This window comes from Drosophila nasuta, chromosome X (assembly GCF_023558535.2).
Source record: "Drosophila nasuta strain 15112-1781.00 chromosome X, ASM2355853v1, whole genome shotgun sequence".
Lineage (NCBI taxonomy): Eukaryota > Metazoa > Arthropoda > Insecta > Diptera > Drosophilidae > Drosophila > Drosophila nasuta.
In genome coordinates this window covers 28,176,874-28,204,093 of record NC_083459.1, presented here as the reverse complement: position 1 = coordinate 28,204,093, position 27,220 = coordinate 28,176,874, and the positions used below count along the sequence as shown (strand labels likewise).

The window sequence follows — 27,220 nt, the reverse complement described above, 5'->3', positions numbered from 1 at the left end:
TGGTGTTGATTTGGTTTGGGACCATTTAAAGCTAAAAGCTGAGCTCAGCTGACGGTCGGCAAACATTTGCCAAATGATGGCACGATACCAATTTTCTGAGCAGACACATTGTGTGAGTGTGTGTGTGTCACTGAGTGAATGAGTGAGTGCGAGAGTGAGTATGAGTATGAGTGTGTGTGTGTGTCGCAGTGAGTGTTTGCGTGCGTATTTATGTGCTTTTTGCAGCCAATGCTTGTCTGATGGCTGCTGCTGTTGCTACTGCTGAACGACATTATGCGCCAGGGATGCCAAATTCGAAAAACTCCAGCGACGCGTGTTAGAAGACAACACAAAATTATGCCATGAGTGCACATTATGGCCATTAGCCAGAAGTGCCAGCTTCCCACTGACGCAGATTATGGATATATATATGTGTGTGTGTGTGTGTGTGTGTGTGTGTGTGTGTGTGTGTGTGTGTGTGTGTGACTCACATATATATGTAGCTGAGAGCTGAAAGGCAGCCGCAAATTTGTAGAATTTTAGCAGGCACTGTAAAGGCACAAAACTCATTCTCTCTCTTGAGATTGAGATTGTCAGTCGGTGATTTGTTTTAGAAGCTGCGAATGAGCCGCAAATCGTCGTTACACTTCATAACAGACATTCCAGGAAATGCGACATCGCTGATAATTCACTTTTACACGAAATTTTCACACTCCAAATAATGTGCAAATATCTTCCACTCTCTCTCTCTTCGCTCTCTTGGACTTTCTCGAGAAAACTAAGTGAATTGCACTCAACTCGAGCTGTAGCTCATATGAAAGAAAGTATTTATGCCATTCATTTGAAAAATGCTTTTCAACGTTACGTGAAATAAACTGTGCCGAAAATGGAATTTCATGTGAAATGTTTATTGCGCTCGAGCATTGACTGTAAAGTGGGTGAAGGGGCGACGACGACGATGGCGACTGTGTATTGCAAAAGCCAGTCACAAAAATTTCTTGTTCATTTTCATTTGTTCAATTCAATTGATTTGCAAACTCAATTGCCTGGATATCTGAATGGAATGCAATAGAAAGTTGACTGCTTGAAACTTGACATTTATTTATTGTAAATGAATTTCTAAATGTGACGCTGTTAAGTGAAATGTTAAACAACAGTTGTGTAACATTTATAAAATAATTTGTTTAGGGAGCTAAGAAGATTTTTGTTTGATTGATTTCTTTTGATTGATAAATGTCTAATAAAAATGTGATGTTATTATAGAATGCAATAGGTACAGACTATAGAAATGTGACGCTGTTAAGTGAAATGTTAAACAACATTTGCATAACATTTATAAGTTAATTTTCTGTGAGAGCTTAAAAGATTTTCGTATTTTTGACTTATTTGTGTAGCAGTTGTTTAACACTTTCAATGCGTAATAAAGATTGTTTTCGAACTGTTATAAGTATTTGTTTGATAAATGGTTGAAACATTAATTAATTAAGCGCATTTCCATGTCGTATGAAAATATAAATAACATATTCTACTATGTGAACTGTTAATTAATTAACAGTTGCTTAACATTGTTATGTAAGTAAAATGTGAAGAAAAAGTTCATTTAAATTTATGATATGCTTATGAACTTCTGCTTATGAACTTGAAATTAACAATTGAAACGTCAATGTTTCTATAAATGTGTAAAGCTCTGTTCGGTGAAATGTTAACTAACATTTACCTAACATAGTAATGTGAAAAAAACTTTATTTGATGCACAAAGTGTTTTTTATGCAAACATCATTAATAAATAATTATTTATTGCTTTCGTTTGAGAATTTAAGATTCAACTATCGAGAAATGTTACGATAAACTGTCGGTTAGGTATATCGAATCGTAAATGTAACTAACATAACATATGTTAAGTATCGGAATAAAATGATTTTGAACAGAGTTTAACCTTAGAAACTTAGATGTAATCAATAGTTTGTAAAAGAAATGAATGAATGTAGCTTACCACATCGATGATTTGCATTAGAGTGAGGCCAAAGCTCAATTGCAATGGATCGGATTCGTTGACCACGGGACGCTCCAGGCTGTTATAGTTGTCCAGCAGTGCGTGAAGCAAACGCTTCTCATGCGGACCAGCGGAACAGGCTGCAAGAAATGAAAGCAAACCCACACACATCATAAAATACATGAAATCAAAGAGCAAATAATATACAATGTATAAAGTAGAGTGCTTAAATAGAGCTGTTTAGCGGCAACAATGTTACGACTTCAACTAAGAACTTTGACTTGTCTCTGTGTGTGTGCGAGTGTGAATTTAGTGGGAGGTGAGTGTGTGTGTGGGAGTATGTGTGTGTGTGTGTACGGCAATGACATTGTTGGGCTTAGAATCAACCAAGCGTGGCGGCAGTTAAACCTGCATTAACGTATCGTTGTCATTGTTGCTGTCACTGTTGCCGCCCCCTGCCACTTTTCCTACTTTCCCCACTTACCACTCCCCACTCATCTGGCATCCTTCCCTTGTCCTTGTTCGGTTCATCTGTCTGTTCGTTGCCGTGCTGCCAATTAAATTTGTTCAACCAATAAGTGGCTTTGGTTCGGTTTGACGTTAGCAACAGTTTTAGCCCCAGCATCAGCAGCAACAGCAGCAGCAGCAGCAGCAGCTTAAGCCAGCACAGAGCCAACAACCAGCAACCAGCAACCACAACACTGTAACACAGCACCTGCCTCAGCAGCAGCAGCATCAGCTTTAGCTTCAGCTTCAGCTCTAGCTCCAACAGCCACTTTGCCTTCCTCGAGCAGCAGTTACAGCTGCTGCTTCCCATTGTTACCATCGTCGTTGTACTCTAGCTTATAAAGTACTATACTACGTATTCTCGACTCTGTGTGTGGATTTTTCCTTCCTTTTATTTTCCCAACGTCTCGTTCTCTCAGCTTTTGTATCCCCTTCCCACATTATTCGGTTACCTGTTATTGAAAAAATATTCAAGCAAGCCTCTTACAAATTGCATTTATTTTTTTCTTGCTTTTCCTCCATAATACAAATATTGACAATAAGTCGCTGTTGAACAAAAATTAAGCTTTGCTTTGCTTAATTTCATCATTTTTTTTGTAATTCACCAAATTGTCATTTACTTTTTAAGCTTTGCTTAATTTAATCATTTTTATAATTCGCTAAAAATTTGCTGTTGATTTTATTTACTCAAATTGTTTTTGTTGCTATTATTCATTCACTTTTTAAGCTTTGAGAATTCGCTAAATATTTTCTTTTGATTTAATTCCACAAATTGTCGCTGCGTTTGTTTTTCTTTCACATTTACCAATTAAGCATAAATATAGTTATTTCTGGCAATCAATCTATATATATTTGTGGATATAAATATTGAACATTTTTTTTTGACTCGTTTTTTCGATGTTCGATGCAATATTCACTTGTATTTCGCTGGCCTGGCGAATTGTTTTTATGTAGAGCGAATATTTTTGTGACTTTTGTGGTATATTTATTATAAACTCTATTTGACAACCGGCAACATAAAATAAAATAAGAAGAGTTCAATTTAATTATACGAAAACTATTCAAAAGACTTGGAAGGATTTTATAAGTTGTGGTTGAGTTGACTTGGTCTAAAGGGTATCTCGATAGTCGCGCTTTTTTTAGCGCTACATTCGCTTTTAATATTTCATTTTAATGTCTGCCAAATTTTTACATTTAACATGCTGTCAAAAAGTGTAAATATGTCCCAACAACAACAACAGCAATAACATAAAAACGAAAAATAAAAGAAGAAAATTGCTGTGTGTGGAAAAAAATAATGCAAAGGGTTATTTTTTGTTAAAGAGTTGAGGGCGAAAAAAATCTGCTGACATTTCAGCTGAAATTTACAACTGTGAATGAAATTAGCCAACGGTCAATTTGTTAGCTCATGGTTTAAAAAAGATGAATCAAAAGCAATGCTATAAATGCATTAATGACGGTCTGTTATCAAAATCGTAAAGAGAATTCGAAAGGAATTGTCAAGTCTATTTAATCCAATATGTAGCAATGAACAACAGAGTAAAAAATTCAAAGATGAAGAAAAGTGTTTAAGCATAATAGAAGATTTATTTCACACTAAGTGCTTGTGAATAATAGTTAAGAAACTAAATTTAAAAAAATACTGTATAATTCTTAAAATCTACCAAATTAATATACCACAAAAATACTAAATATATATAAAAAATATATTTGGTATACTGATATAGTACTATATCCAAAATATACCATTTAGTGCAATATATACCAAATATTATTCTTAAATATACCAAATTAATATACCACAAAAATACTAAATATATACTGAAGATAATAATTGGTATATTGATATAGTACTATACCCAAAATATACCATTTAGTGCAATATATACCAAATATTATTCTTAAATATGCCATATTGATATACCGGAAAAATACCAAAATATACTAAATGCTGTAATTGGTATGTTTATATACCATAAATTGAAAATCTACCATGAAGCACTAAATATACACAATTGTCAGCCTGATTCTAAGGAATTATGCATACTATATTTTAATTATTAGTGTAATGCCAATATTCACACACACACCACTTGAAATCTAAGCTAATCTTAAGCTGACTTCGTCGTTGTCAATGTAATGCTGATTGTGATTGTATGGTAATGTTGCCTTTGGGAGCTGCACAACTTTTGTGACGATGATGGCGAAGTTAACCCGATTGCCTGTGGGACAGGTCATCAGATCATTATAGACAATTACTTATGAAGCTGCTGGCAGCGCTTTGTGCTGCATATTAAAGGCAAGAAATCAGGTGAGCACAGCACAGCACAGCAGGAAACGCAGAAGGCAACTACAATGTGTGGCACGTACCGCTCAACACACCAAAAAGTTGGACAGCAATAACAATAGCCTGAGAGAATGGGGTAAAGGCTGGCTCACTGGGTGGATAGTTGTGTGAGGGGGGAGCAAAGGTAGCTAAATAATTCATGGCATGCTTTGGGCACATCTTCAGCTGTCGACGAGGACGGAGACGTCTCCCAGAAACAAGTTTAGTTTATTGATGTGCCAAAAACTTATTCCTCATGCCAGCTAGTGAAGGCGAGGGCGAAAAGGCAAAGCAGCAACTACTTTACAAGTACTCGAACTTACCGAATACCAATATGAACTATACTCGTCTCATGCCACAACATTTTTATCGTTCACCTCGATGAAACTTTTTCTGTTTACCCCAACTCTCTCTCTCTCTCTCTCTGTGTTAGGCAATGTAAGTTGTGTGTGTGGTTGTTAGTTCATAAATCTACATAAATGTATATCGTATTATGTAAATATTGGATGACTTTTAATGGCTGCTAACTTATATGAGCCTTCAGCAACAGTTCTTGAGTTACTTTCGACTCAAGCTTAGGCATGTTCAGCATTCAGTTGTAAAGGTAGAAACGTTTTCTATACTATAGACAACATAAAATCAGCTGACAATCCAAAATAATAATAATAATCGCATGTTTATGATTTCTTCAAGAGTTTAGATATAAAACTTTTTAAGAAAAAAATGGTATATTTTGTACTCATTGGTATATTTTAAATGTATTTATATATGGCTATCCCAAGTATACATTTTTTATAGTTTAGTATTTTTTCAGTATATTACTTATGTTGTATTTGGAATGATATATTGTTATGCCCAGTTTAAATTTTTGTGTGTTTAGTATTTGTTTTAGTATATTATTGATTGTATCATTTAAATGTAATGGTATATTTTTATGCCAAGTATACATTTGTGTATATTCAAGAATTTATTCAGTATATTGTTTACGATATAATTTAAATGCTATGCCAAGAATACATTTTTGTGTATTTTTGTATTTTTTCAGTATATTGCATGTGGTATAATTTAAATGCAATGGTATATTACAATGCCAAGTACACATTTTTGTATATTTTAGTATGTTTTCAGTATTTTTGTTAGATACATTTTCACGACATGTTTTTATTATATCAATGGATATAAAAAAGTGTTCTATGAAGTCCCTTCAACCATGTTTGTAACATTTTCTAGCTGCGTAGGGTATAAAATGTTATTATTTTTGTAGTTTTCATATTTCAAAGATGCTTCGATTAAAATAAAATTTCATAAGTTATTTGCTTTGCTCTCGTTGGCAAAGTCTTTTGCTAAGATTATAATATTAAACATTGCATTTTATTTTATGCCATTTACAAAAAAAAAGAACATGCAAAAGTTTGGTTCTGTTGTCTGATATTTTGGATAAGTAACTTTTAAATCCCGGATTGACAAATAATTAAATGGCTTTTAATTATTGGTGAATACACGAGTATTTTGCAGCTTAGTAGGAACAACTTTCACCCAGCGACTTTTGAGTTAAGCAGAGTTTTGCAATTTTGGGCGTGCAAAGTCAGGAAACAACAAAGGCAAAGACAACTTGACCTCAATGACTTGGCAAAAGTAGCATTTGTTGTTCCTGTGTGTGTGTGCTAACTAGTGTAATGAAAGTTTGCTCTTTGTTAGCAGTTTAAAGACAACATTTTGTGGATATTAGATTGGAGTATACTAATATTTGAGAGATGTTTTATATGAGGTTAAATTGCGTTGTGTGCTTGCGGCTCGCATAACGGGGCAATTTGTTAACTTGGAATTTGAGGCAATCTTCGCATATCTAAGTAGGCATTTTTTTTTTTTCTTTCTTCTTGTGTTGGTATATTTGCTGTATATATATATATAGTATTTGCCTTTGCTTTTGGTTGGTTGGTTGGTAATAAAGCGTGTAAATCGCATCACGTAGACTCCATTTTAATGTAGATGCTGCCACATACGAGTGTATGCGATTGGATTGAGCTCGAACTAAGATCAAGGCAAACGAATGGTATAGGCTGATGATGTGGCATGTGGCGTATAGCGGCATGTGCAGCAATTTGTGTGTGCCACACACACACACACACACACAAGTTCGTTTGCTTTTGTTGTTACGTGTGGCATGCATCAGCATCAGCGATTGTCCTGTTTGCGGCAGACTTTATTAATGAATGCCATTAACGCTTCTACGTGCGGCCTTCTTGTCATTTTCGTTTTGCTGCAGAGTGGAGGAGGGAGAGAGAGAGAGGATGCAGCGGTGGCGGTGGCATAATCGAAGCCTCGTCGTTTGCCCCCAATGATGTTGCCATTGCCATTGCCATTGCCATGACAGGGCACTAAAGTGCCAGGCCATTAACGGCTGCATGTCAGCAGCTCTCTAGGCTCTAGGTGGCATCCTGGAAAGCTGACAAGACACCCAGCCGAGTGGCCAAGTGGCCAAGTGGCAAACTGGCAAGTAACAATTGTAATTATGAAAGAATGCAAGCAAACGTTCGTTGATGAATTCCTTCAGCAAATCCGTGCTGTCACAATCAACAACAACAACAACACCAATGTAAAGGCTAATTGCAATTAATTGCTCAATTAAGTGTTCCACAAGCGCAACTCAAGTTGTTTGGCTTCCAAGCTCTTAAGAGCCCAAAGTGCAGCGCATGTCAAAAAAATAAATTAAGGCTGAAGAGACACGCGAAAATTGTGCATTTCTTGCAAGCAATAAGAGAGAAGTGAGAGGGGGATATAGAGTGGAGAGACGGCTGTTTAAAAATCTCAGAAATAACATCACTTTAAATTGAGTAAAGAATGATTTAAAAAGATATGTACTTTGCAAACATTCTTTTAAATTCGAAAGCTAAAAATCAGGGATTCTAAAAATGTGATTTATATCGTTAGATAGTTAGTTAAATATTATTGTAAATTATTTTAAGTACATACAATTATATCTATAGTATTTATAATTTCTGAAAATTTGGTTGCGATCAGATAAAAGTTGTAGGTGTTATTTAAGAAAGACTTTCGTATGACATCTGGTATATAATTTGGAATGTTTAGAATGTAGAACAATGACAATATACCAAATATAGCCCTTGATATATTTTGTTTTTTATGTGATAAATTAATTTGGTATATTATAAATGAAATAATAATATTGTATTATAACAACATACCAAATATAGCCTTCGGTATATTGTAGTTCTTGTGTGGTATATTAATTTGGTATATTATAAGAATAATACCGCATACCTTTATTGTGTATCGGGTATCTCACAGTCGAGCACACTCGACTGTAACTTTCTTGCTGAAAAAAGTTTTGCTGGAATTCGAAATTTATATTTTTATCTTATACTATAGACTTTTTGAATTAATTCCAACCTCTTTTTGTATGGTCTGCAATTGGTGCGTGGTTTTTGCATGCAACAAATACAATTGTTTAAGACGTGGTGTGCTTTAGTCGAGCATGCTCTAATGTAGATTTCTTCGCTGAATCTGAATTGTTGGGCAGATGCTGCAGGCGCTCGCAGCAGATGCCATAAATTATGCATGGCACACACACACACACACACACATACTTTGCGGCTACTTGGCCCTCCACTTGACACTGCCAACGATGCCCTCTATGTGTGGGTGTGTGTGTGGGGGCATGTGGCAACGGCATGTGGCAATAGCGGCGTGCCACTGACAGTGCATTATCATGCAGCATATGTAATAATCGCAATAAATTTGATTACCTCTCCTAGCATATTTGGAGTGTCTCAATGTTGAATCGCATGATAAATGTATATGCGATAGACGATGCTTCCACAGCTTCCACAGCTGCCACAACTGCCACTTGCCACACACACGCGCACATACATTTACATGATGCGAACTTGGCATTGATTTCGAGAGGCCAAAAGCCAAGTTTGCCCCCTCAGCTAATTATTTGGCTAATACTGACTGCGACTAACATTAAAATCGAATGGTCGAAGGGAAGCGAAGAGAAGTGAAGGGACGGAGGGAGGATGGCTATTAAAATTTTACGCGTTAACGGCGAAATTATACGAAATCATTTTCGGAATGCAATAAATGAGGCCGCAAGTTAATTCGTTGCGCGTTGTGCTCTCAGCCTTCAGTTCTCTCAGCTCCCAGCTAAATAAAATGTAATGTCCCGTTTTCTCGATGGCGCTTTAAATGAGCATCAAGCCGCCACTACTTGGCGACCACGCCCCCTTTAGCCTCTCGCTGCCGCCTCTCTGCCTGTGGCCTCAAGTCGAACGATAAACCGTGCCAGAAATTTAATCGAAATGCTTTCGAGGCCACGTCGACGACACAACGACTGAACAGACGTTGCTTTGCGCTTCAGAGTCTTCGGTCTATGTATCTCCTCTCAACCTCTCTGTTTGTCCTAGTTGCGACTATCAATGAGTGTCATCGGCAAGGCAAAAGCAAAGCAAAGCAAAGCGTTGCCACAATGCCAACCACATGCCACCCAACGAATGTGGTGCGATCGTTAAATTTAATCGGTTCTCGAAAAAAGAGGAAACGAAACGAAAGCAAGGAAATATCTAATTACCATCTCAGTATTGCTTTGTAATATGCAACAAGAGAAAAAAAAAGAGAGGGAGCTCTGGCAAATGGAAACAGATACAAATACAGATACAGATATAGTTATAGATTGCGATGTTCTTGTGTGTGTCTTGAGCAGGTGAATAAAGTGAGGAAAATGTGGAAAAACGATTGCAGTATTTTATAGTAAATTATTAGCAATTGTAGTTGTAAAAGTTGATTATGGAAATGTTATATTGGGTATCGATTGTTAAATGGGAAATATATATTTTGTGTTTCCTTGCTGCAGCTTATGGAACTTGCTTAAATCGACCAACTTACACTTCAAAAGCTGTTCAAATTAGTGGCTAAATGGTTTAATACCAATGCAAGCTATCGAAAGTAACCTTAACTTATCAACCAAACATTTTAATATCGATAGTAAATTAAAAGTTCATCAAATGAAAGCAACTAAAAAAACGCAAATTTTTAAATTAATTGTTGATTATTATCGATATTAAACTATCGTTTACTATCGAAACATTTTAATGAAATATTTTAAGAACAATTGAAACGCTTTGCTTTCGCGTTCAATATATTTATCAATGCTGACGCAAGAAATACCAAGTCATATTAACAGCTTTAGTTTAGTCAATATTTGTATTGATATCGGCATTATACTATCGATATTACCCAATTCTTTACTATATAAACCTTTTATGCCTGTTTGTTAACCATATTTTAAAACGCTGTCTCAACCAATACAAAGTCATATTAACAGCACCAACAAATTGCACAGGAATGCCTGCCAATAGCACATTGCTATTGGTACTATCGATATTTTTTTTTTGCTGTCACAGTTTATATTAATGTAAGAAAGCCTGAGCTCAAGCGTTTGAACTGGTGATTTAACTTAGTTCCAACTTGACGTAATATACGATTGACTGGACAAACTTTTCAATGAATTCGCAATAACTCTATCGATAACATGTTATCGATAAGCTTAAATCTAAAAAAGGAAAAAGAGCAGGAAAACTTTTTGGTAAGGCGAATCTAAAACTCAATTATCTGGAAGTTGGCAAAACTCTGGCTTAGGAAGCGCAATTTATGGAGAGAGAGAGAGAGAGAGAGAAAGCGAGAAAGAGTTCGAGAGAGAGAGAGATGGGGAATGGCAGAGCGAGCGCGAGTATCTTGAAGTGGCATGCATCAAAAGTTTTTCGGTTGCTTTTGTTAGCCTTTTTTGTTGCGCCAAGTTACCAGCAGAGAGCAGAGAGCAGAGAGCCGAAGCAGAAGCAGGCAATGAAGTGAAGGTGTAGAAGGAAGTCTGCCGCTGGCTGCCAAACCACCAGACGCACATAAATTACACCGCAATACACAAACCACTGAGCAGCAGCAGCAGCAGCAGCAAAAAGCTGACAGAAATAGAAAAAAGAGAGCAGCAAAAAACACAAGCGAACAGCCGCTAAATAGTTGCGCTGGCGTTTTGTGAGAAACTCTTCCACAGCTAATGCTGCTTTACAATTGTGGCCCGAGTTGACTGTAAACTAAGCCGTGGCTGTGGCTGTGCTCCCCCCTTTCCACCCTCCCCCTCAAAAGTTCTATATTTTCGAAGAGCTCTCCCACAAAAACAAAAAAAAACCATTGCAGTCTTTTAGGCGCTGTCTTTTGGTTGCAGCTGATTTAATTTTAGATACGCATAATAATTGCGCTCATAGGCGGAAAGCAAGTGGGAGTGAGTGAGTGAGAGGGGGAGAGATTGGGAGAAAGAGAACTTAAAGCAAGAGATAGGTTGTATTAAAAAAATATTTGCATTTTGCTCATTGGAATTCCCAGAGAGACAGAGAGAGAGAGAGATCTAGACGCTGTTGGGCGTGTTCAAATTAAGTGCTTCAGCTAAGAAAACGAAGCTTGGCTCGAGGCGTCACTCAACAACAACACTAGTGAGAGGGGGCGTGGCAAGTGCGGAGGCGGGTGAGGGTAGAACGGTCACTTCCGTCACATCCGTCAGCACAACATCCGCAAGCATTTCACCAGCTTCCGCTTGGACAGACAGACGTTGATGTTGCTCTGATGATGACAACTCGTTAGGGTTCGTTGTCATTCGGCCACCGGCTGCAGCACTGTCAAGAGTGCAAGAGAGATGGAGAGAGAGAGTGTGGGAAGGGGAAGGGGAAGGGGAAGGGAAGAAGGGAAAGGCATGGCAATTACCAGGTGCCGGAAACTGGCGCCCAAATTAATGTTAACGAGCCAAGTTAAATGCTTAAATTGTTTCTTGCCGCACTTGCCACACACACACATTTACACACACACGCACAGCTGACAAACTGGCAATGCGGGTCACGGGTTAACTTCCATTCTCTCTTCCCTGGACTCCATTCCTCACCTCGGGTTTTTTTTTGGGAGCGTCTCAACACGACTGCTGTCAGTTTTTGTTGTTTGCCTCGTATCAGCGACGGCGGCGGCGGCAAAACTTTTACTTTCACTTTTGCTCTTGCTCTTGCTTTTGTGCACCTTTTGCTTACCTGTTTGCATGCGCTCACCTGTTTTGCCTTCCTTCCTGTTGCCAACTTCCACACTTCCCCCCCCCCCCACCCAGCAAACACATCTCTTGCGCTTCTCATTTCTCTGTCTGTGTTTGCGTGTTCGCTTATCGCTAACAGCCTTCAATTTAACAATTTCACTTTGTCACGTGCCCAGGTCTAGGTCTTTTGCCTTGGCTTCGGGTCGTGCCACGCCCACTTCACACCTTCCTCTCGCCTCGGCTCTTTGCCAGACGCTGCGCCACGCCAAAAACCCGCTTGTCGACACTTTAATTTTCCCTTTGACTTTCCTAGAGTCAAATATTTAATTTTATCTTTTTCATCGAGTTTTGCGGGACCTTGTAAAAAGTTTCTTCTCATTCTTCTTTTTATTTTCTTGCCCTCTCATGTTTGGGTCTTCTATCTCCCCCTTTCTTCTTCTCTACTTCTTTTGACCAGCGTTGTCCCCCACGTTGTGCTTTTTATTCTTTGTTACTCCCATTGGGATTTTTTTTTGTTTGTTCGATGCTTTGCCTCAATCACGTCGCCAAAGATTTGAAACGCCGATCATGAGCTTTAAGTATTAACAATTTATTTTGCTAATTGAAAATTTGTTTAAAGTTCCAAAATCAGTCAATAAATTTGCCAGAGACTGACTACGAAACACCCTGTAAATGGCAATTTGTATAAATTTGAATTTGCTGGAATATTTTGATTTGAATTTGAATTGAATTTTCCTGATATAAAGTCAATAAATTTGCCAGCGGTTGACTGAGAAACCATGAAACCCTGTAAATGGCACTAAAGGATTTGCATAAATTTGAATTTGTTGGAATAATTTTATTAATTTTTCCGGAAATAGAGAGAGATAAAACATGTAGTCAATAAATTTGCCAGAGACTGACTGTGAAATAGCTTGTAAGTGGAAATGTTTGTTCGAATATATTAATTTGAAGTTGAATTGAGATAGAGAAACATTATATATAGAAAATATTTTATTAATTCTACTTATTTCATATTATATTTAATACAATTGGATTTTTCTTTGCGTTGATTTATTATTTTTTTAAAGTAATTTGATTTCAATAAAATAAAATTGATTTCAGTAGATTGCTTACAAATTTGATAGGCTTTAAATTTCAATTTTAAATTAATAAACTTTCAAAAGAATTTATCAGTAATTAGCAAACTACGTTCTGCATAAGGTATTTACAAGTGTATATGTCGAACGTTGTTCAAGTTAAACAAGTTTTGCTGTCGAATTTTGAAACATTTCAACGATGTTGTGTGTTGCGCCATAAAGCAAAAGTATTGACAGTAGTATCAAAGTTCAAGAAACTTATTAAATGTCTTGGAAATACACCAACAGCCAAACATGTAAAGAGACACACACACACCTCACACACACCCACACCTGCTTTTAGCCACTTAGCGTTTGACATGAATGTGCCACTAACGAGCAGAGAGAAAGGGACAGAAAGCGAGAGAGAGAGAGAGAGTGTGAGTGAGAAAGCGAGCGAGTGTACTACGAGTATGCTATGTAAGTGGCGAGTTCCAGCTAGAAGTTGAAACAACACACACACACACAAGTTCCGCTGTTTGTACAAGCATATGTTGCTTGAAATTTCGCGGAGGGTGGAGGAAGGTGTAGAGGAGAAGGGCATGTTGCAGGAGCGAGCTGAAGCATGTCATCAGTTTGTTTATGCAAAGACAATTTGATACACTTGCAAAAGTAACAGTTACAACGAACAGAAGCTGTGTTTCTGTCTGTTGCACTGAAAGTGAAAAAAAGAGTTATTCGAATTGTAACTGTGATTTCCAGAGAGTGTTTTTCAGCCTAAATGTCATATTGCCACGAAAAGTGTAGCTGTAACTGTGATTTTGTGATTTTGAGGGTGTAACAGTTACTTTAGGTGTGATTTTGGCAGTGTTCGAGAGTGTTACTTATAATTTAATACGCTTGTAAAGATAACAGTGACAACGAACAGAAGTTGCGATTCTATAGCTCTGTTAATGTGACTGTAAGTGTGAACTAAAGTAAGTGTTACTGGCAGCAGAATTTACACAATGAATGCAACTGAAATGTACACTTTGTCTAGAAACTGTGACAATCGCTGTGACTTCATGTCAAACTTTCAATGCAAGTGTAGCATTGTAGATTGTAAGATTGTAGATTATTTCTAAATGGAATGTTGCTATCATTTAACTGTAGCTTTAGCTGTAGTAGTTGCTGTGCCTTGAAGACTGTAACTGCTACTGTAAATGTGACTAAGGTAACGATTTGGACTTTAACTCTAATAGTGAGTATATTTAACAACTGTAACTGTGATAACGAGATTAACAAGTATAACTCTTTGTGTTTGACTGTCACTCCTCCGACTTCATGTCTGAGTCAAGTATGTAACTGCTACTGTAGGTGTGACTAAAGTAGCGACTTTTATTATGAATGTAGCTGTGATTTTGTTCTTTGGTTACTTATCTAAATAACTGTAACTGTGACTTCAAATGTAACTGTTACTGCTTAATTGTCACTGTGACTTCAAGAGTGTAACTGCTACTGTAAGTGTGACTAAAATGGTGACTTGGAGTGTGACTGTAATAGTGAATGGAGCTATTCTAACTAAATGTAACTGTGACTTCAAGTGTAACTGTTACTGTGTGATTGTCACTGTGACTTCAAGAGTGTAACTGTTACTGTAAGCGTGACTTGGACTTTAACTGTACTAGTTGCTGTGATTTTCTTAGGTTGCTATCCTTACTGACTGTAACTGTGACTTCAAGTGTAACTGTTACTGTGTGATTGTCACTGTGAGTCCATGTCTGGCTGTGACTTGAAGTGTAACTATTACTGTGTAAGTGTGACTAAGGTGGCGACTTGGAGTGCGACTGAAACTGAAAACTGTAACTGTGATTGTGGCTGTAAGTGTGATTGTAACCGTAAATGCGACTGTCTCATTAATCGTGGCAAACAGCGCGACAAGTGACAAGTCTAGGCAGTGAGGCAGCGAGGCAGTCAAGCAGCTTGCTCACCACACTCGCCACTTTGCCGGTTGACAGCAGAAGGGGCAAGACGAAGGGGGGCGAAAAGTGGAAGAAGGCGGTGACTGTGATGTGATGTAGAGCAAGTCAAGTCAGTCAAACAGACAGACAGACAGCCAGACAGAGAGAGAGAGAGAGAGAGAGAATACTGATGTTAATAATTCGAAAGCCACAGGCAGACAGAAGTGCACTGATAAGCGGATGCGTGTGTGTGTGTCTGTATGTGTGTGTTAGGCTGCATTAGAAAATGTGGAAAAGCCAAAAGGAAACTTATAGAAAACTGAGCAATTGCTGGCAATGAGCAGACAGCAACAATAATGTTAATACGCTTAGCAAAAGCCAGCTTAAAAATTGTTATCCCTTTCCCCTCTCTCTAACCGTCTCTCTCTCTCTCTCTCTCTCTCGCTCTAGTGCATAATGGAAGGCTCTTGAAAATGCGTTGACGTTGACTCGCATTGTCTTCCAAGTGCCCAGTCTCCAAGCTTGTTTCCTGAGTACGTAGCCAGCCTTCATTTTCGCGCTCATCTTACACTCCAAGCTGACATCGTCTCCCCCTCTCTCTCTCTCTCTCTGTCTCTTTCTTAGGCTTCGCTTCGCTTGAAGCGGCAAGAAGACAAGTTTATTATGCATGCAACGGCCGTTGTTGTTCTTGTTCTTGTTGTTGCTTTTGTTGCTGTGCATTGTGGCACAGAGCATTTTTTTTCTTTCTGTTTTTCTGTCGCTGTTGTTTCTTGTTCTGCTCGCTTTTTGTTTGCTGCGTCAAGAATATTGTTTTAAGTTGGCTTTCGAGCAACGCTTCACATGGCTACTTACCACCCACGCCCCCCGTCGCCCCTCAGCCCCGCCCCATTCTCCACGTATCCTGTGGCATGAAGCATGTCTGCGGTTTTGTAGCTGCCATTCAAGTGAGGAAGTTGTTTAGTGTGTCGCTGCCATTCAGCCATTGAGGCGCATTATTAAGTGGCATGCCACTCGCCGTCGCCGCCTTGCCACATGCTTTCACTTTGTTTCCCCAATCTCTATCTCTCTTTCTCTTACGACTTCTTTTTGTCTTGGCAACTCGATCCTTTAACAATCCGTCACTGATCTTGCCACTGAACGCGCCAATGAACTTGAAAATTAAACTGATTTTGCTTGTTGTGCTTTCATCTGCCGCCGCCTTTGCATTATTATGGCATGTTGTTGTACGCCGCCCCGCAAAATGGGGTTAATCCAAATGAAATGTTTTTCAATTTATTCACCAAAAAAAGGAAATCGAATGTATTCATTTGGCTGTTGGCTTTAGCTTTGTTCTTGCCTTCAATCGACTTTACAAACTTAAACATTAAGCGCATCAGTTCGAATCTGAATACGAATTGAAGACTATAAAGAGGTTGCTTAAACATTGTTGCAATAAATAATTGTAGTTGTTAAAAGTTGTCACATTAAAAATGATTTGAAACTAACAGCGATAGGAAATTGTTAAGTTAGACAGAATAAATTTGGCATTCATTACAAATGATTTGTAAAAGAAAATTCCTGAAAAATTATGAAATTAAAGACTGTTATATACGCAACTTCGAGACAAATTTTAGTTACAACAGTTTTTCCATTTTGGGTGACTCAAGATTTTAGCAAATATGTACATATAATAAAAAAAATATGCATTATTGTTTTGCATTGAAATAGCAGTGTTGAAAGAGCAAATATAAAAATAATTAAAAGTAGTTATTAAGTATTTTATTCATACTAAATAACGATTTGATAACGACCTAATATTTTAATGTGTACCACTGCTATTTTAATGAACACAGCTGTATACATACAAATGTTTTTCTTTTTTCTTTTAATATGGTATAGAATCATTTTTTTGTTGTCTAACGTCTTATCAATTTTTTTACTGTTTCCGATTAATGTATGCTGTTCAACAATTTATTTTGTTTTGATGATAAAAATAATAAGTTGGACAGCAACATTCGAGAGTGCTTGACTGGGAGATACCCGCTATACATTGTGAATAAAAGCAAAACAGTGCGGTGTTCATTTTAAAATATACCAAAATAAAATACCACAAAAATATACCAAATAATGTCTTTTGGTATATTGCCATAGTACTACACTCAAAATATACGTTATTCATTTTAAAATGAACCAATTTAATATACCACAAAAATACCAAAAATATACCAAATAATGTCTTTTGGTATATTGCCATAGTACTACACTCAAAATATACGATATTCATTTTAAAATATACCAAGTTAATATACCACAAAAATACTAAAAATATACCAAAGGGTATTTTAGGTATATTTATATATTCAAAACAACCAAAGCAACCAAGATGCTATTGTAGTAGGCGTTGCTATGTATCACAAATTTCAGACATCTCCTTGAAGTATTGCCAGAAAAAAAACGTAGGAAATGAACTTCCACGCGTTGCTCAGAGAAATTGAAGTAGCGGGAGAATGAAAAGCAACTGCTCCTGGCTTTTATCAATATGCTGAATACGTTCATGCGGCGGGTTAAGTGTGCTTCATTTGCCATTTTCCTGTTTTTAAGCATTGTTTTTATTTTCTTTTGCCTTTTTCAGACGTTTCTCTATTATGTTTTTTTAATGGTCAACATATTGCAGACACTTTATTTGGTTTTAATTTAGCGGCAATGCTAAATGCATGCCATTTTATTTACACACTCCATTTGTTGTGTCGGTTGTTTGTGTGTGTGTGTGTGTGCCCCGGGAACAGCAAAGCAACTTGAACTATGAGTTTATTTACATTTACATTAATTTTGCGTTCTCTGCCTTCGGCTGGCTTTCCGGCTTTTCATTCTTTCCTTACTTACTTACTGAGCAACTTGCAACCGCGTCAAGGGTCTTGAATAAGTATGAGCGTGTTGCAACAATGCTTGCAACAAAACACCGAGCGAAAAGTTTCGGGGGCAGGCGGCAGCGAGAAAACAGTTGCTCTCTCTCTCTCTCTCTCTTTCGACTGATGGCGTTAACTTCACTAACGCCAAAAGCACAGCCCGCACTTCATATAATTCTTTACTTACTGAACTTGTAAACTTTGCTTTCATGTTGCACACACACACAGTTGCACACAGTTGTACAGCCTCACACAAACACACACAAACGAAGAGAGACTAGCAGACTGACTGACATTCGTTTTTATGCGCTCTGCAGGCGACGCAGTTGCGCCACCGGACAACGGTGCGTATGATTAATGCGGCTCCATGGCAAATGCACTTTTCGTTTTTCTTCTATGTTTTTTTCACCCCCATTTTGGCGTCCCTTGAGCTGCCCTCTCGCCCCCTCTCTTGTGTTTAAACAAATTTGCTCGTTTGCCAAAATCTTGGCAACGTTTGCTGCATTTTGGGGTTTTCCAAATTGTCATAGAGCTTTGGAGTTAAAGCGCAGCGCAAAGACAACAACAATTTCATTTGCTGCTGTTTGTCCCTGGATATATAATATGTGAGGGGTATACTGTTCCTTTTTTTGTTCTGTTTGCTGTTCGTTGTGTAAATAAACTATGACAAATATATTTTAAAACATTTCGCAGTTGTATGCAAAGACGACAGCGACTGAGTCGGAGACTGTGGGACAGTTGGCTCAATAAATCAAACACGGTTGAGTGTCACGTGGCCACGAGCGAGTTGTTCGCCAGCTTACACGTTCCGTTGGGGTTAGATATATTTTGTGTTTTTCTTTGATGAAGTGAGATTGCAACGAGTGATTATTGCGCAACTTAAGCAAAGCTACTAAATTTGTAGCTAATTATTTAAGCTACATATTTTGCACGCAGTTCTGCGAGTAAATTACTATGAGATCCAATCAACGAGTAACTTCGATTATAATTAAATAAAAACGAGTAATTCTTCACCGAAGTCAGTAAGACAGAATATTATTACGACACACATATATTATATTAAAAGTCAATTCAACGAGAGCAGTTTAGTTGATTTAGCTAGTAAATGACCTTAACGAGTAGCGAGTAGCTTCACAAGTAACGAGTTAATGTATGAAATAAATTATACTTTATATCTTAAACTGTATTCAAATGGTGAAAGTTAAATCTATGTTGCTAGTAACTTAATTCGCGATTCAAGTAATAACGAGTAATGAGTAAATTATTGATTTAACATATGAGATATGCTGAGTGTATTCAATTTATGTTTTAGAAAGAAAGTAAAGACAAATTTGTAGTCAATTAAAGAGTAGCGAGTACGCGATTCAAGTAATAACGAGTAACGAGTAAATTATTGAGGAGCGACTTCATATCCATATTATAATTGAGTTCAGATATAAGGTATGCTGTGTATATATTATTTCTAGCTTAGCAAGAAAGAAAAGAAAAAGCTGTGACCGGTTAGAGAGTAGCGACGAGTAACGAGTAGCGAATAATAAAACCACAAGAAGTGCACTGCTTATGCAATTACCTACTATGACAACTGGCAGATGAATTTTGTGGAAACTGACTCGTTGAGCTATGTTGTGGCATAATTAAGCAAGTGGCGTGTTTTCAGTTGTCTAACTAGTCAAAAGGTTAATTAGCGAGTGCACAGCACAAACACACACACATGTACAAACAGTGGTTTGTTGCTTGGCAAATAAAGCAGCGAGTACAGAGGACGAGATTGCGAATCGCAAGCTGTGTGTGTGTGTGTGTGTGTGTGTGTGTGTGCGTCAGTGTTTTTGAGATGATGAGCATATGAAAACTGTCAGACATATGTATGTATGCAGCTCGTTTACATTTCTCTTTGTCTTTTGGCTTAACCACGGACTCGTTGATTACGCTCTTCTGACGTTCTGTTCTTTTTTTTTTTTTTTTTTTTTGTATTTTGACTGCAAGCCAAAAGCGAAAAAGCATGTGTGGGAGTAACTTTTTCTCGTTTTTTTCTAATACCGACTTGACCGCCACAGCGTCAACTTTTGCGCACGACTAATTCAGCGAGAAAGAGAGAGAAAGAGAGAGAGAGAGAGAGGGAGGATGACTACTCGTCCGTCTGTCAACTCGAATTGTTGGCATCATGTTGGCAAAAGTAGGTTTTCTTGTTGGCAACAATCCCACTGAACTTTTACACACACACACACATACACAGTTCACAGTGAATTCATCGCGCAGCGCGCTGAGAAGTAGGCAATAAAAATGTGAATTTCCTACACTCGGTCGCAGTCGACGTCGACGTCGCTGTCGACGAGCTCTGTTAATAACAGCAGTTATTACTTAAGTCTCTTGTTTCATTTCAATTTCATTTTTTGTGCCTTGCTTGCACATTCGCTCATTCACATTCATCGCAGTTGCTGCTGCCTGTCTGCGTTTTCTTTTTTTTTATGATTTTAATATTAATCATACGCCTCATATGCTCTACTTATTTGTACATATTACAATGTCGACTCGAATGACAGCTGCAGGCCGCTTGGCTACATAAATGTTATGCAATATATATATATATGCTTAAATTGCCTGCGCTCGCTGCCTCTGCTCTTTCACTCTGCTCTCTGCTTCCCCCTTAGTCGAAAGCACAAACTCATGTCAGTTTTTTGTCATTGCATTAGCATAAAAATGTTAAGTCCTTGTAATGGCAACAGCACCAAGAGCAGCATCAGCAGCAGCAGCAGCAGTTTTCTCTCATCGATTTTTAAAGCAGCTGCAAAAGTAAATACAATTCCCTCTCTCTCTCTCGCTCTGTTTTTTGTTTTAATGCGATTCTATTTTATTGAAATTGAAATGCTTTTGGTGTGCTCCAAAACGAAATTACGCTCGCTGTTGCAGTTGCTGCTGTTGTTGTTGCTCGGCTTCAAAATGAGTTGAGTCTGTTGTTATGGACAGCATCAATTAAGTAGCCGAAAAGTTTTTCGCTCTTAATTTAGTTTAACAATTGTGCACAACTTGCACAATTCTTGAACGGCGACGGACAGTGATTGAGTGACTGAGTGACCGAGTTACTGACAAAGTGCCGCTGCACTGACTGACTAGCTGACTAACTGACATAATGACAGCTTGACTGGCAGCCACAACCAACCCAAACCCAACCCAATCCATTGCACTTGTAAATGGTCGCATAATTGGCCCGCTCTCTATAAAAAGTATATTAAGAAAATACACACTCGTAGATTTAAATAAATCTACAATTAAATGCATCTCTCCACTGTAGCTTGAGTGGCAGGAAAAGTTCATTTTGGAAAAGAACTCTTGCCAAACTTTGGTAAATTAATTATTTACTTTTGCTTGGACAGCAAAAAGCGACTTGCATAAATAATTAAGCAATTAATAAAGCACGCAGAATATACAAAAATGTATAAATTATTTAGTGGACTAAGATCTTAGCTGCTGTGGCTGACAATCTGGTATATTTTGTACTCTATGGTATATTTTGAATGTAGTTTTATATCAATTTTTTCTGTACATTTGCTTCCTTTGTAAACTGCTGCTAAGTCATCGATCTTGATGTTATAAAATATATTTAAAACTCTCGTATTAAAAATTCAATTGTTACATTGAAATTATCTACTACTCGGAGATAAGAATTGAATAACTTTTAGAATGAGATAATCGACTAGTATTATTGAAAACAAAAAACCAGGAAAACAAAATAATTATGGAGGACGAAATAATTATATTTAAATCAAAAAACATTCAAATGAAATGCAACCAACATTAACATAAGTAATGCAAATTAAATTGTTTAAAATCAAAACATAAAATTGAATTGAACTAAATAACATATATATTATGCAAATGAGAATAAAATGCATTTGAATTTAAAATCAAATTATGGTAAATCAAAAATTATTATTGAAAATTAAAGTGGAATTAATAATGAAGAATAAATTCATAAAAATGCAAAATCGATGTTAACTATATTAAAAAAAACAGCAATTATGAAATTTGGAATATAATTTTTGGCAGTTGAAATTAATTTAAATTTAAAACGAAAATGTAAGTATAAGAAACAATACAAGTAAGCAAGCTACAGTAGAGTGAGCTCGACTATCAGATACTTGCGATTCATTTTGAATAAAAGAAAAGGAGTGCGATATATTTCTTAAAAAATACCGAATTAATACATCGGAAAAATATTAAAATTATACCTTTGATTATATTTGGTATATTTATATAGTACGACATTCAAAATATACCATAGAGTACTAAAATATACCAGATTTTCAGGCAAGCGTTTTTTGTCATACAAAAGTATTTCTTAATTAACTTTTATAATTTTTATCTGATCGTAATCAATTCTAATTAAATGTCTTGCTCTTGTAGTATTAGAAAAACAGGGTCTATTAATAAAATAAATAATGCCTCAATTTAACGAAAAATGTCAGGGAACTTATTGCTGCAATAAGAATGCGTGGAATGCAGCTGAAATATTTCAGCTGTTAGCCGAACAAATTAAGTAAAAATACTACGCAATTATGGGGCATAGTCAATAACTGTAACTGAAAGGGAACAGTAGCTTATGTAAAGCGGGTTTGCTTAATCAGTCGCATACATATAGCAGACACTGTGTATGAAACGGTGCTGCAATTATTGAGTTGACTGGTCACACTAATTTTGTGAAATCTAATTAATTATTCGAATCGTTATCATTGAGCGTCTCATCGCAGCGCATTTTCCATTGACTGCCTACCTACTTTTCTCTACTCTTTTCACCTTGTCCCTTCTGTTTTTCCAATCGTGCTCCACAAAAATGTCCAACGACAATTTCGCAATGTGACCAGTCGCAGTTGTTGTTGTTGTTGTTGTTGCTGCTATTGCTGTTGGGTCTGTGCGCAATTTGGCGCATAGTTTGCTCATTGAAAGGCTTAAAATCCGTTTTTGTATGAACTGGCAATACACACACATACACACACTCACACAAGCACGCACACACATGCATATGTTGGTGCATTTGATAGGCGGATTATCGGAATTCCAATATTAATTTACATACTTTGCACTTCATTGCCGAATGCACCGCTTAATGTGCGCTGCGCTGCGCTGTGCAGTGAACTGGGAAACGAGGTGGCAGACAGAGACAGACACAGAGAGAGAGAGAAAAGAAAGGCAAGGGGTATAGAGAGAGAGAAAGAGAACCAATGAAAAAGAGTTCGAGGTAGAGTTAGAGGTGGAGAGAGCAAGAAAGGTAGAGGTAGAAGTAGAGATATAGAGAGATAGATAGAGAGCGAGACGGAGAAAGAGACAGAGAGAGATAGAGACAGAGTGAGATACACAAAGATAGAGAGAGAGACAAAGGGAAAGGGATCGAGGTAGAAAGAGAAAGAGAAATGTAGAGCGAGACTGAGAAAGAGAGAGCGAGAATGAGTAAGAGAAAGTGATAAAGGTGGAGGTGAATTAAGAGAGTGAGAGAGAAAAGAAAAGGGATAGAGATAAAGGTAGAGCTAGAGTGAACTAATGAAAGTGAGAAGATTATAGAGAGAGAGAAAGCGAGAAAGAAAACAATGAAAATAAAAGGTATAGAGGTAGACAGAGAAAGAGAGAGACACAGGGAGAGAGAGCGAAAGAGATAGTGGTAGAGAGTTGGAGAGGTAGAGACAGAGATTGGGAATGATGTGGCAGTAGACAGAGAAAGATTGTGGTACTAGTGAAAAGACAGAGTCAGAAAAAGCCAGAGAGAATACAGACGGAGTGATCGACTGTGAGCTATCCGCTATCCATTTTAAATAAAGGAAAAGCAATGCGGTGTTATTCTTATAATATACCAAATATCATACCGAATATACAAAGAAATATACCAAAGACTATATTTGGTATATTCATGTAGTAGTACACTCAAAATATACCATACAGAGCACAAAATATATCAGATTGTATTGACAAGTCCGAATCAGAATCGGCCTAGCTTCCAGTTGTAAAGCTACACATTCTACATCCTCCCACTTCCTCTCTCTCTCTCTCTCCTTCTTTCTCTCTTTCCCCTCCACCTTCTTCACACGCTTGTCCCACTGTCTACTGTTGTTTCCTTTCGCCACGCTGAACCACATCGCTCTTCATCCGGTTGCTTTGGCAAAAGTAATTTGCATACAGAGTCACAGTTGGCAAATGACTTGGCAATTTTCAAGTGCGACTGGATGGGCAGAAGGAGGGGAAGGGTGGGTGAAAGGGGGCGTGGAAGCAATGCTACTCATCTGACATGCAAGCCGCATTGGCAAGAGCCGAAAACGTGAAGTGCAATAGCGCAATTAATAACAGGCAAACGGCATCTCAACAACATCATCATCATCATCATCATCATCAGCGGTGGGAACTACAACTGTCTCTCTCTCTCTCTCTCTCTCTGTCTCTTTCCACTTTGCCACCTGCCACACAGACTGTGTCCTTGTCTCGCCTCGCATTTGCATGCAAATGGCATGGTTAGTTTTTCCACCGTCAGAAAACAAAAAAAAAAACTGCTGAACGAACAACGAATTTTGCATCCGTTAGGCTGCGTTTTATGAGCCTGGCGCCAAATGGAATCAACCTCAAGATTTGTGGCCCCAAAATCTATGCAAAAACCGAAAGCCACAAAATACAAAAACAATAAGAAACTTAAGAGTCAGACCCAGAGACAGAGACAGCTGCTTAAGGCCGAATACAAATCTATTTGCCTGCCACGTTCACGCTAAAGATTTTCACGCTTTTCTTATCAATTACAATGCTTCACTTTTACTTTTACTTTTACTTTTACTGACGCGCGGCGAATTGCCAATTTTGCGAGTATATAAAACATTGATTTAAAATCGAATTTATTTGCATTTTCATTTGCTTATTGTTTTGTTGCTCTGAATTCATTTCAGAGCAGCAACTGGTTGATTTCGATTTTCTCTGTCATGCTGTGAAGACACAAATATTTACCAAAATATTTCTAGCTCGGAATTCACTTTCACAAATTTATATGATCATTTGATGTTTTTTTTTTTTAATGCTATTTTCACTCCTTTCCATTTATGCAATGCGTGTTTAAATGCATGATAAATAAATTGTTGTGCTTTGTTGATTTATTTAATTCATTATTTTTGCAATTTATGCAATTCGTGTTTTGAATATATTTACGAATAAATTTGTATTTTCGATTATTTTAGTTTTTCATTGTTTGTTGTGCTTTTCATTTGGGGTTTTATTAATGTGTTATTAAATTCTTTTATTCTTCTTATGAAATATGTATTTAAGAAAATTTTGAGGGTAAATTTATGTAAACTCTTATACATAGGGAAAGGAATTTCAATTTAAAGAAGTAGAGTTGAACGTATCTAGTATATTTTCCACTTTTCGGTATATTTTGATTGAAAATCTATGTATATCAATATACCAAATAAAGCCTTCGGTATATTTTCCACTTTTTAGTATATTTTGATTGAAGAACTATGTATATCAATATACCAAATAAAGCATGCACTATATTTTAGTATTTTTGCAGTATACTAATTTGGTATATTTTAAGAATACCTGTGGTATATTATTATTACAGCAATATACCAAATGAAGTTTTCACTATTTTTTAGTATTTTGTGTATATCAAACACTAATTTTGTATATTTTAAGATTAATACTCAAGTATTCTACAGTATATTTTAAACATAATACTATATCAATATATAATTTAGTCGGTATAATTTAGTATTTTTCTAGTATAATAATTTGGTATATTTTCAAGCTAATTCCACACTATTTGGGTTTCTTACTTATTCTTTACGCTGATTGAAATCAATTTCCAAAAATGTGTTGAGTTGTTAAGAACAAGTATACGACCATTAAGCCCTTAAAAATGCGTTTGCTGTTTGTTTTAACATTGACATACAAAATACACGTAATTTAATAGTTGGAAAAACGCTTTTAGCATTCTGATAATGCGAACAAGGAGCAATAGAATTTGCCAAGGATTTATTACCTAGTTAGTTTGAACAGCATTTGCAGCTCTGAACTCAGAACAATGTGGTTACAAAGTACGCGTTCTCTTGCATTTTATTGCAAATAAAGTAGGGGGAGGCAGGTGAAAGTTCGAAATCGTTCAGTAAAAAGTTTCGACTATTTATAAAACAGAATTATTTGCGGTCGTAAAATAAATTGAAAGTGTTTTTTTTTCTCTGTTTTATTATCGCATTTGCGTATTGGCAATTGACAAATTGTAGTTTGCTGATTATTTTACAGACCTTGAAATGCATACCTAAGAAGTAAGAAAGCTACAGTCGAGTGTGCTCGACTGTGAGATATCCGCTACCCATTTGGAATAAAAGGAAAAAAGTGCGGATTTACTTTTAAAATATACCAAATTAATATCCAAAACGCTAAAATATACCAAAAGATATATTTGGTATGTTGATAAAGTTCTGCATTTAAAATATGTCATGGATTGCAAATTACTGAAAATATACTAAATAAAATACATTCAAAATATACCATAGAATACAAAATATACCAAATTACCAGAGAAGCAAGAGCTACAATAAAAGGAGTGTAGGCGAGCTAGTGATAAATTCCATTTGGCTTTATAAATATTTGAGTGCAACGTCGTCTTTCTGAGTAGAGATAACTAAACTTGTTTAGCTCCTGTCGCAATTCCATTATCATTCCCATATCCCAAACCCATTCCCATTCCCATTCTCGTACTCATTTCCATTATCGTTAAACACTTGACACGCGGATATGCTGATTATGTGATTAAGTATGCGACTTGATGTAAACAACTCTTCTAACTAGCAGTTTACTTAAGTAATACACTTTTGTGCAGTCGATTGAGTATTTTATTCATTTTTTTTAGTAATTTATAATTGTTATGCTGTTGATTGAAGATAGAAAATATCCTTAAAAGCTCGCACAAAAATATCATTTTATGCAATACTTATTTGGAAATATAATTCCAATAATTATTGATATTGATTTTGCATTGAATTTGTCCTATAAAAATATTAGAATTTTGAATACATACAATTTTTTTTTTGGTTTGTCAAATATATTTTTGCAGCCCTAAACTCTTAGTAGCACTCTTAATAATAGGAATGAAGAAATAGATTTGTAAATGTTTTAGTTTAATGTTAAATGAAAAAGAAAATAAATTTGCGTTGCGAATAAAAGCAAGTTTGATGCCTGATGCATCTGGCAACTCTACTAGTGTTCATCTGGGCACACTGTCGATAAATTTCGATAGTTCTATGCAATCCTTTTTTTGAAGTTAGAGTTAGAGGCAACTGAATGCAACTACATTATGTAGCTATAATACATCTATATAACTCTGAATTAAACAAATGACATCATTCAAACTGAAATCGGTTCCGTATTATATAAATTCACTAGTTTCATATACACCTGGCAACCCTACTAGTGTTCATTTGGG

General features: G+C 36.7%; 1 protein-coding gene across 1 annotated transcript in view; it reads right to left on the bottom strand.

The window, feature by feature from the left end:
* The window catches only part of LOC132795011 (neuronal acetylcholine receptor subunit alpha-7), a 212,414-nt gene that overhangs the window by 94,197 nt on the left and 90,997 nt on the right, over window positions 1–27,220 (bottom strand). The window contains 1 exon segment of the mRNA XM_060805400.1: window positions 1,973–2,112. Coding sequence (XP_060661383.1) covers window positions 1,973–2,112 — 140 coding nt within the window.